The sequence below is a fragment of the Athene cunicularia genome, assembly GCF_003259725.1.
Source record: "Athene cunicularia isolate RWA chromosome Z unlocalized genomic scaffold, athCun1 chrZ_part1, whole genome shotgun sequence".
In the NCBI taxonomy this organism is placed as follows: Eukaryota; Metazoa; Chordata; class Aves; order Strigiformes; family Strigidae; genus Athene; species Athene cunicularia.
Window position 1 is genome coordinate 6557622 of NW_020799142.1, and position 18049 is coordinate 6575670.

General features: G+C 36.9%; 1 protein-coding gene across 1 annotated transcript in view; it reads right to left on the reverse strand.

Moving 5' to 3' along the window:
- Positions 1-27: 27 nt before the first annotated feature.
- Positions 28-18049, reverse strand: part of PRDM6 (PR/SET domain 6) — a 69644-nt gene continuing 51622 nt past the window's right edge. The window contains exons 5-7 of the mRNA XM_026865614.1: positions 17365-17707; positions 7796-7972; positions 28-760 (exon numbers count right to left, since the gene is read on the reverse strand). Of these exons, the coding sequence (XP_026721415.1) occupies positions 646-760; positions 7796-7972; positions 17365-17707 (635 nt within the window). The 3' untranslated portion in view covers positions 28-645. The remainder of the gene's footprint in view (positions 761-7795; positions 7973-17364; positions 17708-18049) is intronic.

Genomic DNA, 18049 nt, shown 5'->3' on the forward strand with positions numbered 1-18049 from the left:
CCCCCCCCCCCCAATATCTATGCCAACACAATGCCGTTGAACGAAACTACTTGTATGAAAAAGTGCACACAGTGTGAGGCATGAGACTATGGAAATGAAGTGGCCTTTGGTCTGAGGAGGCTGACACTGACCCAGATATAGCTCTTGATCACTTCCCATCCCACACAGCAATCTCTATTACAGCCATGTCAAAATCAACTTAGCCCAGCCCAGCCAAACATACGGATTACATCTGGGTCCTTTGAGTCATGCTACAAAAAAAGGTGCAACAATAAACAAGTCCATGTGCATTCTCAGTCATAACTATGGGCAGAAGAACCTTGAGATTCCTCACTTTGGCATTAAATAACAATTATAAAGGCCTTTAGAATTAAAGCAATACACGGCAGGACTTGAAATGTTAACAGTCCCAAGTAACTTGTCAATTGAAATAAGACTCATCCCTAGTCATAAATAAATAATCTCTTTCCTGGTCTCACTTTCACGCCAGGATCAATATCTCTTAACATCTTACTTATTTTATTACTGCTTTTGGTTTTCTGGGACTGATTGAAAGTTGCTCAGAGGAAATCTTTGGTTTTGCTTAAGTGTCCATGACATTTAATCATGACTTTCCTTGCAGTTTAATTCCAACCAGTCAATCAGTTAATCCACTTCAATTGATTCTGTGCTCTCCGTTATTGGCTTGCACTCATTGGGCATCCTCTGGTGTCGACTCAGCTGGGTAGCTTGTGTGAAGCTCCTCTCACACCTCTCGCACCTGGTGAAGGCAAGAGAGAAAATTGAGAACAGGGAGCTGCTCTGGTGGGGGGTGATAGGCTTTGTCTCATCCTGCCTAATCAGAACAGACACTCAAAAGTGGCTTCAGATTTTACTGGCTCAAGAGGTTTAATTGGTGGCTACTTCCAAGGCCTTGATGCCTATGATGGGACAAGGCCTGTCTGATTCAGAACAGAGGAATCTGTCAATAGACAGGGGGAAGGTGATTTCTCCAGAGAGGCCTGTCCTGCTGTAGCTCTGATCACTGTCAGTTCAAATAGATAAAGAACAAAAAGAGATTTTTAGGAGTGAGCCATCAAAGAAGCAGCTTGTTTGCAGTTTTCTGCTCTGTAACCCCTAGGAGAAATTGATGACAAATAGAATTTCACCTTGTGCTAATATAAAATCTACAATTGCATATAGAAGGAAGAAAAATCACAAAGCAATAATCATTCAGTGCTAGAACAAGAGAAAAATCATTGTTTATCTATAATCTGACCATGCAGTGGCGTTCATTTTAAATAGGCACATAGAGATAGTGGTTACTTAATTGTCTGAAAACATTCACACTATTTGAGAAATCTGTGGATTGAGCAAGAACTCATAATAGCCACCAGTGTTTGCTTCAATGTCTTTTACGTCCTCTCTTTATACCCTGTCCTCTCTTTAGCAAAACACAGTCTGCAACAAAAATCATGTGTGAACAAATGAACAAAGCCATTGAATTTAGGTGGGAAAAGGATGAGGGGTTTGCTAGCTTGGAATGATTCCCCTGTCCCTGTTCTGAAGGAGAATCCATTGTATTTAATCTCCCAAATACTGCCCTCTTAATTTGCATTCTGAACACTAGATAGGGGTGTTTGAGGAGTCTCAAATACAGATGCAGCAGATTCTTCTTGTATGGCACTCGCTCCAAAAGCCACCTTTGATTTAATGGCGCTGTGTGATGTTTTATCTTCAAAGAATATTATCATAAAAGCATCACTACAATGAATTCTTCACCTTCAAAGGAAAAGTGAGGAAAACAAAGGGTTCAGCTAATTCATATTATCTTTACCTCTTTGCTGATGTGAGTGATAGAAAGCGAACTGTCACTGATCTAGCTGCTTACAAAAAAATGTATTTACACATATGCATGATTGTGTAATGTTCTTCAAATTAGTAATTTTTAGTAAGAAAGTTCTGCTTCAGAAACATACAGCACAGACATTACAGAGTCATTCATCCAAGCTACTGTACCAATCTAAAATGTCAACACTTTTAAGTTGTGTTTCTTTGATTGTCTTTCATGGAATATTTTTAGCAGCCTGTTCCACTGTTAAAAACTGCACTGTGATCTTGACAAATGTAAAATGTCAGCTTTAATGTATCAGACCTATCAGCTCAATGAAAATAACTCAGAAGTATTGATTACTTAATGATTTTTGGGGTATTCATTAATGTCTACGTGCAGATCATCCACTCTCTAGAGCTCCTGAACTGCTGATGACACATTAGTGTACTGCTGATTGTTTATTAGAAAACTGATTAGTTGCTGGATTAGTGTGTCAAAATATACTACCTTTCATTGCCTGACAAACTTGCAAAATATTGTATTATTTTTATATACATATATATATATCTATCACATAGGCATTAGAATCAATTTTAAGGCTGGGGGGTTAACTTAGTCTGTATGAGATATTGCCTTCTACTTCAGCTTGATAGTTTTGCTATTTTGATGTCTACAAAGACAAGTGCTTTGCTTGCTGAATAATAGGAGGCTTGGATCCTCGCCTAACAAAGCTGTAAGTGGTACAGTTGCAAAATAACCAACAAAATCAGGTGTGGCAACACCCGACTTCTAAGTTCCTGGCCAAATAGATGAAAAATACTCTATTAGGATGCCTAGGGGCCATATGTCAATCAGACAAAGACTATAAGGCGATCAAAAGACAGAGTTACATATTAAACCCACTAAGCATGAAGCTGCGGCAGACCTCCTCACCCTTTCTGGAGTTTGCCTGTGAGACTAGACCTTGCATTGTTCTTGAAAGCACAGAACAAGGCTGACTGTATTTCTTTAAAATGCAAGTTCCCATCCTCTTTCCACAAACTTCTTCCATGAGAGTGCTTTAACTTCCCAGCTACGGGCCTTTCTGGGACACTTTCACATAGACACAGGAAAGAAGGATGCTAAAGAGAGACCAGAAAAGAATAAATCTCTTGCTACAATGCTGCTGGCTGAACTGTGCTGCCTGCACTACTCAGCCCTGGACAAAAGTCAGAATAAAGCAAGACACCTAATTGACCTGGATTTCTCACATGCCAGGCAACTTTCAGATAGTACCCAAGGTGCCTAGTATTTTCTAGACACTTGCAAAGGGTGTGTGGGTGGTGTCTTCAGGACTACAGTTTTAGATATATAAGTACCTGGCTTACAAGCATCAAGATGTATTAGGTCCCTGACTCCTTTTTTCAATCTGGTCTGGAGAAGTTGTTGCCAAGTACAAACTGGTAGGAAAGGTGAAGATAATAGTGTCACAGCAATCAGCATAACTATCTCATGCTACGTAGGAATGGGAGGAAAAGGAGGAATACTTTTCTGTTTTGAATTTTGATGTTCTCTTTCCCTCTATCAACCATCCTTTCCCACCTATTGTAGGAGAATAACCACTGCAGTGATCTGTGTCCATGAGACTGGTGAGCATGCATGTGCATGCTTTTGTGTGAGTGTTTCTATACTACAAGCCACACATGTTTAATGTTGTGTTGGAAAGCTGAATAGTAGCCAAAACGGGAAAGAGTCCACCTCTCATGCAACCACTCACAAAGTAGCCATGGGGCTGAGCCCAAGTCTGGCTATTAGACATACACTGAATTTTTGGTTAAGCCTCAAGTGTATATGTAAATATTGGCAGTAATGATACCTATTAACTCAGAGGCCATTTAACTTCCATTTAAACCATCTGATGGCATTTAAGAGTAACTTAAGCCACCCGTGCTACAATGTAGATCCAAAGAAGCAGTTTAAAAGTCCTCACACAATTAGATGCCATCAGTGAAAACTAAGTCCATATTATCTTTTTTTTTTACAGTGTATGTGTGCCTTCATTTTAATTGTAAGGAGAAATCTTCTACTCCAACATTCAACCTCATTAAACACAAGATTTCATCCTACAATAAAGTTTCCCTGTGTGATTTACTTTACCACCTACCATGGGGGTGGTAAACAAAACAGTTCATAAATTCACAAACATGAACTTCAAAGGGTTTTGGATATTTCTAGGTTACTGGGTTTTCTGCATTTGGTTAGATAGCCCTCATCATCACTTGGGCTTGTTTGCTTCACAGTGCTTTCAAAGGATTGATATTGAGCATTATAGACAGCACGGGTTTAATTCCAAAGTTTATGTCAACCTCTGTGAAAGGCTTTGGGTGAAGAAAATGCTGAGGGTCTGTTTTAGGAAAAAATATCTTCATAAATATCTTCATGTGATATTTTCAAAAGAAACATTTTAAGATTTCATTCTACATTTAACACTAAATTTTAAACTCATTTGAGTAAAGAAAAAAACCAACAAAGACAACAAACAAACAAAAAACCAAACCAAACCAAACCAAAACAAGACAAAACAAAACAAAAACAAAAAACAAAAACAAGGGGGGGGGAAGAGGTCAAAGCTGGTATATCACTGCAAGTGCATCTATATTCAACCTGAAATGAATGACCCACAATTTTGCAGTTCAATAAGAAACAATGAAAAAAACACCTGGGTTATCCCAATCTGAAAGAATCTTTCCTCTAATTCCTTTTGGTTGACTCCTGAATGTTAGATGTTTGTGTAACCCTGATTCTGCAGGCAAGTCCCTTAACTATTCTTTATTTTGCTGAAATGGAAGAGGCTGGGGGGTGTTGGATTTAAGAAAATGGAGATGGCCAATAATTCTCCTTTTTCTCTTACCTTTTAATTTACTTAAGAGCTTTGTTCCCAGACTAGCAGCCATAGTGGAGACTTCAGTAAGATAAGAATACACGAAAACTTTACAGTGGTGAGGCTGACTTGATAGCTTGTGATGACATGAAAAGAAATCCCTTCTAACTGGACCTGCAGTCCAGGCAATGTAGCTAAAGCTCTGGCTACAGATAACCTCACTTAGCATTGCTATCTGTAATGAAAAGCAAATGGAAAAGTCTTCCACCATACGTCCAAAGTTACCTAGGATCTACACAGAAAGTGTCCTCACAGAAAAAGCTTTATAACCAATCACAGATTTCCTCTTAACAATTTTGAGAGATTTTAGAATACTGTCAATGTACGTTCACCATTTTTAAAACCACCTTTTGAAAATAATATCCATACAGACATACACTTAGTGTTTGACATTGACTGCTTAATCCATGCACACTGTAATTTGTCCAAGTACCACTTAGAAACATAACTGCCTTACTGCATTAGAAATAGTGAGATTGTATTCACAGTAGATGCAGCCTAACTGTCCAGCTGACTGCCCATTTTCACCTATGAAATTGAACTTAGTAATACCTTCAAAATTATGTCTGCTATTTTAAAAATAACTTAGCTAGAATTTAAGTAATTTAGCACTATCCATGCATGGTTGTTCCTGATAATAGTAAAAATATTATTCAACAGAAGTATGTACATTACCATAAATATAGACTTTTTTGAGGTAGAAAACCCCTACCTCAGTGGACTTTTACATTTTGCACTTTTTTGGTAAGCATACTTTCAAAATTCCTTTGTAGACATTTAAAACCTAAACTGCATGATCAAGAGACCAAAATATTTTTTGTCTGATTTATGGTTCTTCTTTACTAGAGTTTGTTGGGGTTTTTTTCCTAAGTTTACTTAATACCAAGTCTTGAACCCCTCCTTTTCAAAGGAGGATGTAAATGGTCATGAGGCATCAAGATGAGCTGCATCTATCTCTTTTTTCCCTGACAGAGAGTGTGTATCAATTTCTGCATAAGTTTTCTGCCTCTCCTCTCTCAACTGCAAGCAATCCTGCATGGGAGGTGAATCTGTCGTTTTGAACAGCTTGCAGGATCAGGGTGTATGTGTCCCCTTATCTGACTAGCAGGGATGGGAAGATCTGCAGCTCCAGTTTTAGCTTCATGTGAAATTACTAATCAGTTTACTGCAAATACTTCAACAAGTCTTCCAGAGAGAAATTGGTACTGCTGCTTCTTGAGTTAAAGGAAGAAGATAAATAAAAACCTTACAAGAATGAAATTATGCCATATATGATAAAAAAGCAGTACAAAGTATCCACATTTTTTGTTGCTCTACCCTGAAGCTTTAAGAATGGGCTGATACATCCCAGAATACTTAAATACTTCAGCATAAGCAGGGCAAAAGAAACCAACAAATCCCAGATCATCGGTTAATTGTAGTACATACATTAAACCTTTCACAAATGAAATTGTGCTGTAGTCAAGACTATTTTGGAAAAAAAAAAAAGGAAAAAAATTACTAAACCGAGGGGAAAAAAAATGACTCTAAATGGGACAAAATAGCAGATCTATTGGAAACATGACAAAAACAGGATGTTAACGAAAAAAATTAAGTGAAGTCAACAAGGTTACACATAAGTAACACCTTAACATTAAAAGAAATCTATTTTCCATTTTGACCCAGAAACCTCTTCCATTAATTACTAAAATCTATTTACACAGTGACTAGATAAAATCAATCTGATTGTTCACACTATTTTTGGCTGACTTTCTATGGTCTCTGAGCATTCAACAGACTGGCTCTAGAGGAGTCTATGTTTAGATGGTCTGAGTTTCCATGTTTTGCCACATATCCTAGCCATGATTTCTGGTATGCAAGCTCTTCTGCACTGGATATGCAGTATTTGGTTCCTGGCTCTGTCCCCTTGTCCCCAACAGAGACACGTATGGAGGCCATGCTTCCTTTCAACCATATATGGAGGCAAAGCATCTCTACTGGTATCTCTACTGAGTTTGTTATGAGGGGTTCTGACAGGCCCCATGGCTGAGCACTCTTACATTAACCAGACCCAGAGCACAGCACAACAATAATAGAAAAGAAGGACAAACTGAGAAAAGTAGATGGATGACAGGCAGTCCTTGGAAAACTGGGAGAGACACACACTTTCTTCTACATGTATTCTCATTCCTCCTAGGAACATCAGGTAGCTTCCAAAAGAAGTGATATCAATGCATTATACTTTGATATCAATACATTATTTTTCTTCCAAAATGGTAAAATATCCACAACATTTGTGCCAGTCAGTTCAGCAAAGACACAGACAAAAATATGGAAAATTTGTATTCTGTCTTGGAGAACACCTCCTGTTAGGTAGGCAGAATCTTGCACAACAGAAGAGAAAATCCAACTGGATCAACTGTGAATGGCTAGAAGTGACCATAAAGGGAAAATTTCTGAGACTCAGGTGTGTGCTTGGCTTTAATTTCAGTAAACAGAAACTGCAGAAATAAGCAGAGTCTGTTTAACTAAAAAACATCATCTTGACCAGGTGACTTATTTCTTTATCTTGTATCTGGGACAGCTGAACACTATCAATTTATTATTATGATCCTATCAAACTTAGGACAAAACCCAGAGTTGCATTTTCTATGCAGACTAAAAAAAAATATACATATTTCTGCCCTGTATTTAACCACATCCAAATTAGCTTTTATGTGAATCTCCACCTACCTCAGCATATAGACATCAAAGAATCATATTAATTTTCTTACAGCATAGTCTGCCCTAGTCTTGAATGCATTTTCAGCTATGGTTCTCTGGCAGCAGTGTGTCATTAATTAAAACAATCAAGTTCTCATCAGAGGACAGAAAATTACTTAGGGCTTGCAAAGCACCCAGAACTAGGCCTGGTTTAATTTGATTTTAGACACACCACTAGCACTTTTATCTGGTGGTCTGACCTTGGCTCTCAAGGGAACCTCTACCATGTTTCTGCATGGAGAAGGGATGCTAGTGAACAACAGCAATGAGTTTCCCTCTCTAATCTCAGCCGGCAAAGGCTGCAGGCTTCAAGTACTTACTTGAAGGGCTTTTCCCCAGTGTGTGTCCGGATGTGATTGTTGAGTGTTGTGGCACCAGCAAAGGCACGACCACAGTAGCCACACTTGAAAGGCCTGTCACTGGAGTGCGTAACTACATGGTTCCTCAGCTCTGAAGGTTGGGAGAAAGACTGGGAGCAGTGACCACACTGGTAGGGCCTGCAATGGGAAGCAGAAATGCCATGCTGTTAGTACTTCCTATTGATGTGAGCAGGAAACTGTAAGGAGAGGAACATTTAGTCTTCCCAATAATTTCCAAAGAGAACTGCAGGTGCACTTCTGTGGGGCTTTCTTAGGAGACACATATCCAAAACTTCATGATCTCTTTAGCAAATGTGAAATGCTTATGCAGGAATTGACTAAGAGACTATGGGCATCATTCCCCACAAAACATCATTTGGCAAGCTAGTGAGCCTTCACTACACATCATATACCTGCCTTATTTCTCCCAAACTCAACGTGGTACACCTTAATCACAAAAAATGCCTCATACATCAGAGCTAAGAGACTCATGAAATCCTCTGTCTTTTGGTGCCAGCTACAGTCTTAACTATAAATGCATGTCTGATTGTTATATCTATATCCTAGTTGGATTCTAACTGTTAGCAATTAAATTCTTCATATTGCTTTGGAGGAATCTCGATTTTTTGAGATCACCATTTTCAATGAGACACATTGATAAAAGTAACCACCATGTTATAATTACCTATTTTCTTACTGCTTTGAAAATTAATGCTTTGTATTTCATTAACACATTTTTCTCATCCATTGAAAATATCTTTCTTGTGATCTTGAAATTAAACCCAGAATTTAGGTTTTGAACACCAGTTTGTTAAAAACAAACATAAAACCCAAAACTGACTGATATGTTACAAATCCAGAATCATAACAAACAGACTGCAAACATAGAAAGAAAAGGATACAAGACAGCAAGGTAAGGAAGGACTGCTGAAATGCAAATATCATTGCTAACTAAAACAAAATGTGAAGAAACAATGTCTGTATCTTTCTGTTTGGTAAAAGTGATTTAATATCAACATCTTGCAGGGTTTTTTCCTTTTCACATTTGATTTAAGTTAGTGATAGAGTCCTATCTGTTAATCAGAATTTTTGTTAAGAAAATTAAGAATTTTTATAGAGGGATATTAATGAAATATTTACCCTGCACAACATTTTAAGGCACAGCTCTTGATGTCTGCATTTCTAGAGCCGTTGGCCAACACCACCTTAATTGCTCTCTCTTTAATAAATGTGTATGTTTAAATGGCTGGAAACCAAAACTAAAGGGAAAGAGACAATGGTGACCAAGCATGTATAATTCAATTAAGTGCAAAATAAAGTGAACTATCTCATTTGTCAAGTGAACTGCTTAATTGTGGCTACTTGCATCACTGAACACAAATACTATTATTTTACAGTGCTTCAGAGCACTGAACTCTGATTGTAGAATTTTTTAGCTTGATTAATAGCTCAGTATTGGTCAATAACTCAATATCTTACAATTTTAATTATTTACATTTGAAAATCTAACTGCTTTCCAACAAGTCTGAAAGAAATATATAAAAGCTGTGGGAAGGTTACCTAACCTAGATGATGTGGCCCTTAAAAAAATACAAGAATACATGTAAAATAATATTTCAAGAAAAAAAAATACTTAATATCTGTTTCTCTTATTGGAAGACAAGTTATAATGTGCCCAGTCTTCTTTCTTGAAGTGCACAGTTAATTTGCACAGAAAATAAATATTTATCAAACTCACCATGAAAATTCAAGTGCTGGTAAAACAAAGATGATTTGTGAATGCAGATCTATTTATTTGGGTATTTTTACATCAAACACTTTTAAGTGAAAAGAATACATAAAGATATTCTGGATCCCAGAATCATTGATTTTTTTTAATAGTGAAAGGGATCATTAACATCTATTAGCCTCTGGTTATCTATTTTTAACAGCTCCCACAATAAATGATACAACACCACATAAAACCAATTAATCTTTTATTTTTTTAACAGTCAATGTGATTAATTTCATACAGTGAAAAGTTACATACAGTAACTTGTCTGTAAATTGCCAAAATTTCAAACCTGTTATAACTGAACATTGTGATGCCAAGCAAAATGTTTTTACCCCCTACACTGGCTCAAACCAAATTTCTTGTTTACAAAGGATATAAATATATATACTCAGAATATATTTCACTAGCTGATGCTCAAGAAAAGGAGCCCTATAAAAAATCACCTACTGTTAGATCCCTTTAACTCTATTTTTTCCATTCATCTATATCTTGGGAGAACTATTGAAGAAGATACTTTTCTCTTTGCAGGGGATGCATTTCTCCAGTTTATATACAGATGATTCTGACTAATATCAAAATGGGCAGAATAAGTAATTTTTTCAAGCTAGATGCATGGTACACATTAAACAAAGCTAATTTTAAAAAGACCCTATAAGTGCATTGAAATACTATAACAATTTTTAAATGCTGTACCTAATTTGCATAACTGCAGATTAAAATATGCTAAATTTTTACAACTTTTGGATACTACTATTTTTTCCAAGAGCAAAAAAAGTCATTCAATAAGTATTGAAGTTATCATTTTGTTCTCTGGTAACCATTTTACTGTGCTCAGAAATTTTTCTTGGCAGAAAATGAAATCAATATGTTGTTTTGAAAAAAATGAAAGTGGTGCAGAAGGACTGAACACAAGCAGTACTCGGTTCAGTGAGTAAATTAACACAGGCAGAGCAGGCTTGTCCTTGATGTAGCCATTATGTCTCTGCCGTCACTTTGGTCTGCACTGGGATAATGAATTAAGATGGTGACCTCTTTATAGCAGAGGTTTGTAGACAGAAGGAACAGGTACATAGTGACAAAAACTGTGGTCTTCATAGGCTGTATTGTCAAAGATGTGCTGCTAGACTGAATGTAGTCCTGGCCCAGAAAAACTCATTTCCACTGGAATAACTGAGGACATATTGTACCTCCTTGAGCTCCAAGGTATCCATGTGAATATAAACATAGCAGTGTCACTGCCCAGATGTGTACTGATGCTCCAGAAAATTAATGTTCAAACAAAATGGATGTCAGTCACTTCAGAAAAAGCCTGCATAACTAAACTACTCCTTTGCAGACGTACAGGCAGATTTGCAAGCACAAAAATAATCATTTAGAAGAAATAGGTGTAGCAGGGCCTCAATATATACATGCTGACTATCTGAAGAAAAATTTTTTTCTATAAAAATTTGTTCTCCAGCTATCATGTACCAGAAACCACATAGTTTTGAAAGTCTTCATAATTGCATTTTCTACAAAGGACCTTGTAGACCCTTCTATATGTAGCCTGATCAAAATCTTCTCATATAGTATTTTTAGATTACATTTAATAACAGCTAAACTGATGTATAGCACTGTGCAGATGAGAATGATGTACTGACAGCCATCAAAAGCAGTTTTAATGTTCTCCATTAAACACCTAGCTACATGTTTTTCTAGTTGTCTGTCTTCCTGTCTGAGCTTAAAGCAAGGAAGTTTACTTATCTAGAAGCAAATTCTTCTGTTAGAAAAATTATGTTGTTGTCATTAACCCCACACACCATCAATCACCTCTATAGGTTTACTAATGTGTAGAGTCTATCAGCTTTTTCTAGAGACCCTAATTTTACAGTCCCTGACTATATGATGTCCCATTATAGGAATACAGGCCATTTAAAGTGAAATTCAGAGAGGAGTAACTGCAATGAAATAGCTACACATTTTGTAGTTATTTAGATTTTGAGCTTTTCCAAGTTTTTCAATTAATTTTCAAAAATAAACCAGTCAAGAATACTTTATTCCTAATTTAGACAACCTCATGAATGATTTTGCTGTTTGGTGATGTTTTTTTTCACATGTTACTGTTTTCTCACTTTTGTAGCTGACTTTTTCTGCATGAAACTACATCACATATAGGACCAATACAAACCCAGTGTCCTCCTGTGAGGCTTACTGAACCTCACCAAAGCTCATGCTTTGTGCAGGGGATGGGGAACCCTTAAACACGTACAAAGCATATTAAGGGATAACAGTAGAAAAATCTGTATATTTGCACTTGAAATAGTTGCTGACAGACAACTCTATGTTTGTTTGGTTTTAATTTAGCAAAAGTTACATAGCCATTCATTATTTGTCTTGTACTGTACCTTTGCTAGAACAATATACGTTCCAACTCGTGAATCCTAAGTTCATCCAGACAATCTAAACTTATTTTCTACATCATAAATAATTAATTGTCAGAATTATTAAAATCCTGAAAAATCTAACAATTATTTTCCACTGAATTTTCAAATGCTTTTCTTTATGAGGGACAGGTTTCTTAGTGAGGCCTCTTCAGAAGTGAATTTGCTGTTTTCAAGGGTCATGTGGAATCCCAGAGCAATCCTTAGAAGAAGAATTGCTTGTAATGGTCTGCTCCTGTAAACCTGTAACTCTATCATTTAAACACTGTCAGATCAGATAGACAAAATAGCACATTGATGTAATTTTTTTCCCCTTAGAAAAATCTAGAAAAGCACCAGCTGAAAGAAGACAGACTGGCATGCAGTTGAAAATGCATTTCTCCTTGTTGAGGACTAAGAAGGGAAAAACCAATTTGATTGATGTCTGGATCTCAGAATGTGGGTTTCACGGTGTGACAGGGGAAAAGCTGTCATACCACAGACTCTGCAAAAAAAAATTAAATCAGGGCACATTGAAATAGGGCCAGAATCAGCTTTCAGGGTGAGGCCTTCATACAACGCACATCGTTAAGAGCGCAGCTGCAGTCAGAGGAGTTAGGTCAGAACTGTCCTTAAGTAAAGGTATTTTGGAGGGATGCCACCTTCTAACAAGTTGAACTAAGAGGCTGGAGAACAAAGTGACACCCAAGGATACTAGTGGCTTGCACAGAGAAGCATTCACTACCTCCAGACTCCACATCCTCTATGACCTTGGTGTTCCCCTTCTGAAACACAGCTACTGTCCCAAGCACTTCAGGCACCACACAGCAGCAGGGATGACAGAGCTGGACCCACTGGGAGTTCTGGGATTGTCTCCTACAATTATTTGTGGAGAAACTAACAAAAGCAGAAAGTTAGAATACTTGAAGCATTTTCAAACTTCTGGAGCTGTTGGAGAGAGGTGCTGCTCTGTACACCCTTATTTAGTATTAAGTGACTACTGGGAGTTCGCAAATTTTTGTGAAAACATTATGCAGGAACAAGCATTAAATTCAGCATGATGTTTACTTTAATTGAACAATATTGCATAGGCACTCTATAAACAGACAACTCTTGCCTACGACCTTTACTTTTTTTAGGTCTAGTTTGGGAGATGTTTAAATTAATTAATGGGGAGAACATCAAGGTCAAAGACACAGAACTGATAAAGATAAACATAAAATGGGCTGAGCCATGATTTTAGAGAAATGGATCTATTAAATTGGCAACTTCAAACTCCAAGTTCCTGTTTTTTAAAAAAACCTCACAATTTAATATTGAAATGCTACAGCAAAACATGAGTACAATATCTTTTGAGCAAACAAGAATTGTGAGGGCCAGATAACATCCACAATCTATCAGCCACAGACACATTATAGCGTGGGTTTTCCCTCGGATTATTAGTTTAAATACATGGCAATCAATGAGAATGTCTATCAGAGAGATATACATATTATATATGGAAATGTGCCACAGACAAGTTTTAGGAACTACAGTCATCGGCACAAATACATCCTGAATCTAGTGATCATAGTGAGAAAGAAGAAAGATGTCATCAAAAGAAACCGCATCATTATCAGAAAAATGGTTGCTGTTAAAAAAAAGAAAAAATTTTAAAATATTGCTTTAAAAATGTTTCACTGTGATCAAAGGCTTTTGGTTAACCCTTTCTGAAGCCACCGCAAATAGGATTGTTGGGAACTTCTGTAGCAGGGGGAAGAAAAAAACAAAACAAGACAAATCCCAAAAACAAAAACCAGAAGACAAAATAAATAGTTCCTCAAAGAGCTTCTGCCTGGGTGAGGCTTAAAAAAAGTCCCAAAGGCTCAGAAATTCCCAGAATTAAAATTTTGACAGATTTAAACCTCCACCTACCATACCAAATCCAGCTCTAATTAGAATTAAGTTCAAAGAGGAGACCTACAAAATACAACAAGGTAAAAAAAAACTCGGTGGAAAGGGAGAAGTAAACTCTAAGAAAACCAGACTTAAATTTCATTTTAATTTAAACCAAAATCTTTACCGTAATCTAAAATAAAAACAACAGCAGATTATTTTAATAATTCTCCCTATTCTAGATTTATCTTTTTTTTAAAAAAATATATTTTTAATTACTAAATCACCTGCCTATTAAATAGGACCATTTTTTTCTTACTGTATGATGGAATTAAGTGTATTTTGGCCTTTTTTTTTGTCTGCTGTCATCCAGATATTTTCTGATCTTCAGTGGCTTTAAAGTAATTTCATTTTTTTAATTTCTCAAGCCCCAAGTAGTCTGCTTTTCTCAAATTTCAGTCCATGAATTGGACTCCTGTAGGGATTCAAAGATGTTTTCTCTGCCTCATGCTGTAGATAATCAGCATTGTTGAAAAACAAACACCAAGTCAGAACAGATAGTCTAAGTCATTTCCTAGAGAAGACAGGCCTTGCTGCTTCAGTCACATCAAAGATACAGTGGCTGGTGTGCTCACAAATTGCTGACAATAAATGGGGAGCTGTTTATCAGCTGGAGCAATGCTGCAGATATCATTGAGAAAATACAAACCAGAATTGCACCCTGTATTTAAGTCTGGCAAGCAGGTATTCTTTCACAAATAATTCCCTATTTTCTTGTCTTGAGAAAGTTTTGTACAACACTTTAGGAATTTTTTATCTGGAGAAATCCAGTATGTTTACGAAACAAAAGACAACCCTTTTCCAGTCACTGTATCATTAAATAGCTGATATACCTGCACCTGCTAAAAGACAAAAAGATGCCTGTGATATAAGCTCAACCTGTAATGATTCTAAGCAGGGTTATAAGAACCCAGATCCTAGGGTAGTTATGACTTGCAGTAACTACTGGTCTGGTAATTTCAAACAGTGAATGAATTACAGTGAGCTTAAACCAATTCATGTGACTGACATACCACATAATGCTGTAAAGAAAACCTATTGGGAAACACTTTTACAGCAGTTATGTTGATGACACACCTCACAAGAACAAAGAAGGCTTTACAAAACTAGCCTCCACAAGGAGTCTGCACAACTAATTTTATGAAAACATAGAGAGGTAAGCCATTTTTCAGTACAGAGGGAACACAGGTATCAGAACAGAGCACTTCAGTACCTAGTATTTATGCTACAGATTGATCCTAAGTGTATATTGCAAGCTCTTTAATGTTTTATTCTCTCTATTTAAGAAAAGAAAAAGTTTCTTAAGAACTGGATCCACAAAACCCAGTAAGCCAAAGAGGAAATGAGCTAAATTAGCAAGTACCAATGCTGAGAAAAAGGCATTAGATGTTATGTTTCAAATCTTTGTAAAATCTTCTGGGATACAACACAACTCAGAATCTTTACTTACCTCCTCTCCACCCTGCTAAGTCCTTTCTCTAACCACCCTTTGCTTTCTTTGCACCTGGGAGAGCCATCTTGTCTTCTAATCTAGATAATTTTCCAACTATGCTAAAAAACCTCTACATTTTCATGTTGAATCTATTCTGCATGGACGAATTAGGTAGGCACAAGAGAGACAAAACAGTAAGACATCATGCATCAGTAACCTGCTAATGAGGGTGTTCACTTCTAAGGGGGAAGACTTAAAATCCAACTTGTGTTCCAAGAAATATTTGACACAACATACTTCAGAGAAAATAAATAAAAATAAATAAAAATAAACCCCAAAATCTCTCACCTCCAAGATGACAGACCTAATTGTAGGATAGACTTTTCCTCATTTTTCTGGCAAAATGAATCTTTAACTATACCTGAGAGCACAGAACAGCCCCATTTTCTTGCATTAGCTATTATCTGCAGCTTGGTTCTTCATAAAGGAAGACACAGGCTCAAGTGAAGGAAAGGATGAAATGTAGGTGTCACACCTTGTTGGATGAATCACTCAAAAAGTATGTGAGGGAGCCTCACAACATCCCTCTTCTAGACTCCCTGACGCAGCATTTTATGTTTTACAATATGCTTAGGATTTTTTGATACTGGAAACAAAAGACTCCATGAAACTTAGGAAAGTGGACCTTTCAGGACCTACATTCTACACTGTGGCCTTTAAATTGACAGTTGTGTCCTCAGCTTCCTTAGCATGGTGTTTGTTTCTGTTAAGGCCAACATAAAATTCAGAAAATGCAGAAAGGGCTTATTTGCATTCATGGTATTATCAACTCTCTAAATTCTATGAAGATTTGCATGGTATCTAGTTTGCCCCTAGCATGCCTGACATTTCTTCCTGAAAAGCTGGATTTATGCTTCCGTATCTTCACACTCACAGAATCACACAAGCATACGTGTACACGTAGATAACCAGGTACACAAAGAGACATAGACATGCATACAAACACATGCACAGAATCACTGTTGACTCTTTTCGGTAGCGTTTTGTTAAATGTAATTAACAACAAAATGCTGGTTTTGGAACATCCTTCCAGGGATTCAGTTGTTCTGCTCAAACTTTCTTCACAGCTGAAGAAGACAAAATTGGCAGCCTTTTTTATTGAATTAATTTGATTTTTGTCTTTTGTCCTGCCAGCTATCAAAATTGTCAAATAAACCAGCTTTGATTCATAAATAATGGTTCCATTATATTTACTGTGCCACCGGTCAGAGTACCTGAAATTTTAATTCACTTGTTCAGCTAAATTTCATCCTCAGTTCACGGCCATAAAATTCTGTATTGACAAACTTTCAAACCAACTTTGACTCTGAGGTATCTAGTCAACATTTTTCTTCTGTGTGGATATTAGTTTATTGAATAAGTGGCATCTGTTTTCCTCCACATCACTAGTGGTGTAGGTATTTCCTTTTGACAGCTTTGCACGATTTATGGGTTTGTATGCTCTGAAGAAAAATAGTACTAAGCAAAAAATTCCAATTCATTACCTCTTAGTACTTAATTAAGTTCATACACATTGCACACTATAGGTGAACCCTGAAATGACTGTGACAGCCACTGAGCTGCAAGTTAGATTATCTTCGGAAGACATAGAGACTTTTAATTATCTTGAACTCATTTTTCCATCTATGATATTCATATATTTTTCTTCTATTTTGTTGTCTCCATCAGATGTACCAAACCATTCCAAAAACAAGATTATATCCTTAGCTATTTCCTTTTATCTGCACATTTAGGCACCAAGTGTTTTTACAAATAGTGAAGTCAAGCAATGGTTTTTATCGGCTTACTTCACACAGCTGAAGATGAATTATGTCGTACAGGCTCATCCTAATAATGGTTTGGTTTTGGAAATGATAACAGCTTGATAAAAGAAGAAAGCAGTGGATCTGGCTATCAGTAGATAGAGAAATAAAGAGAGCCTGGGCTTTACCTGTCAGGGTTCTGCGTACACACATGCATCTGTAAGAGGATCCGCTGGGTGAAAGTCTTAAAGCATTGCCCACATTTCCAAAGATGCCAGTCACTGAACTCAGAATTTAGTTGGCTTGTTGAAGTTGGGCTTGCAAGAACTCGTTGGTTTTTGACACTGATCTGGTTAAATCCTGACTCGATGGACCCAGACTTATCCAGGAGAGAAAAATTTCTGCTACACGGAGTCTGTGGAAATACTACGGATCGCTGTGGAGTGGCAGGGGATAGTTTGCTACTTTTATTAAATGGCTGTAGGGTGTCTTGTCTGGACATGGCCTCCATTACAGTCGAAGGGACATTCACTGGGAGAAAACAAGAAAAGTAAATAAGATCCTTTTTATGCCTTTTTTAAACTAATACAGTGTAGGGAGACACTAAAAAAAAAAAAAAAAAAAAAAAAACCCAAAAAAAAAACCACAACAAAAAAAACCCACCCAAAACCAAACAACATCCATTTTCTTGACACTAGAATTAAACAACTTTATTTTAACAATGCACAAAAACTGGGCTTGAATGAGACAATGATCTGAATGGATGATGCTGATTCTGTGACACTGAAATGAAAATTCAGGTAAAAGGGTGTCTGAGACTGAAAGGACTCAGAGAAGCCTGACCGTGATATACATTTATTGTACATGGGATTT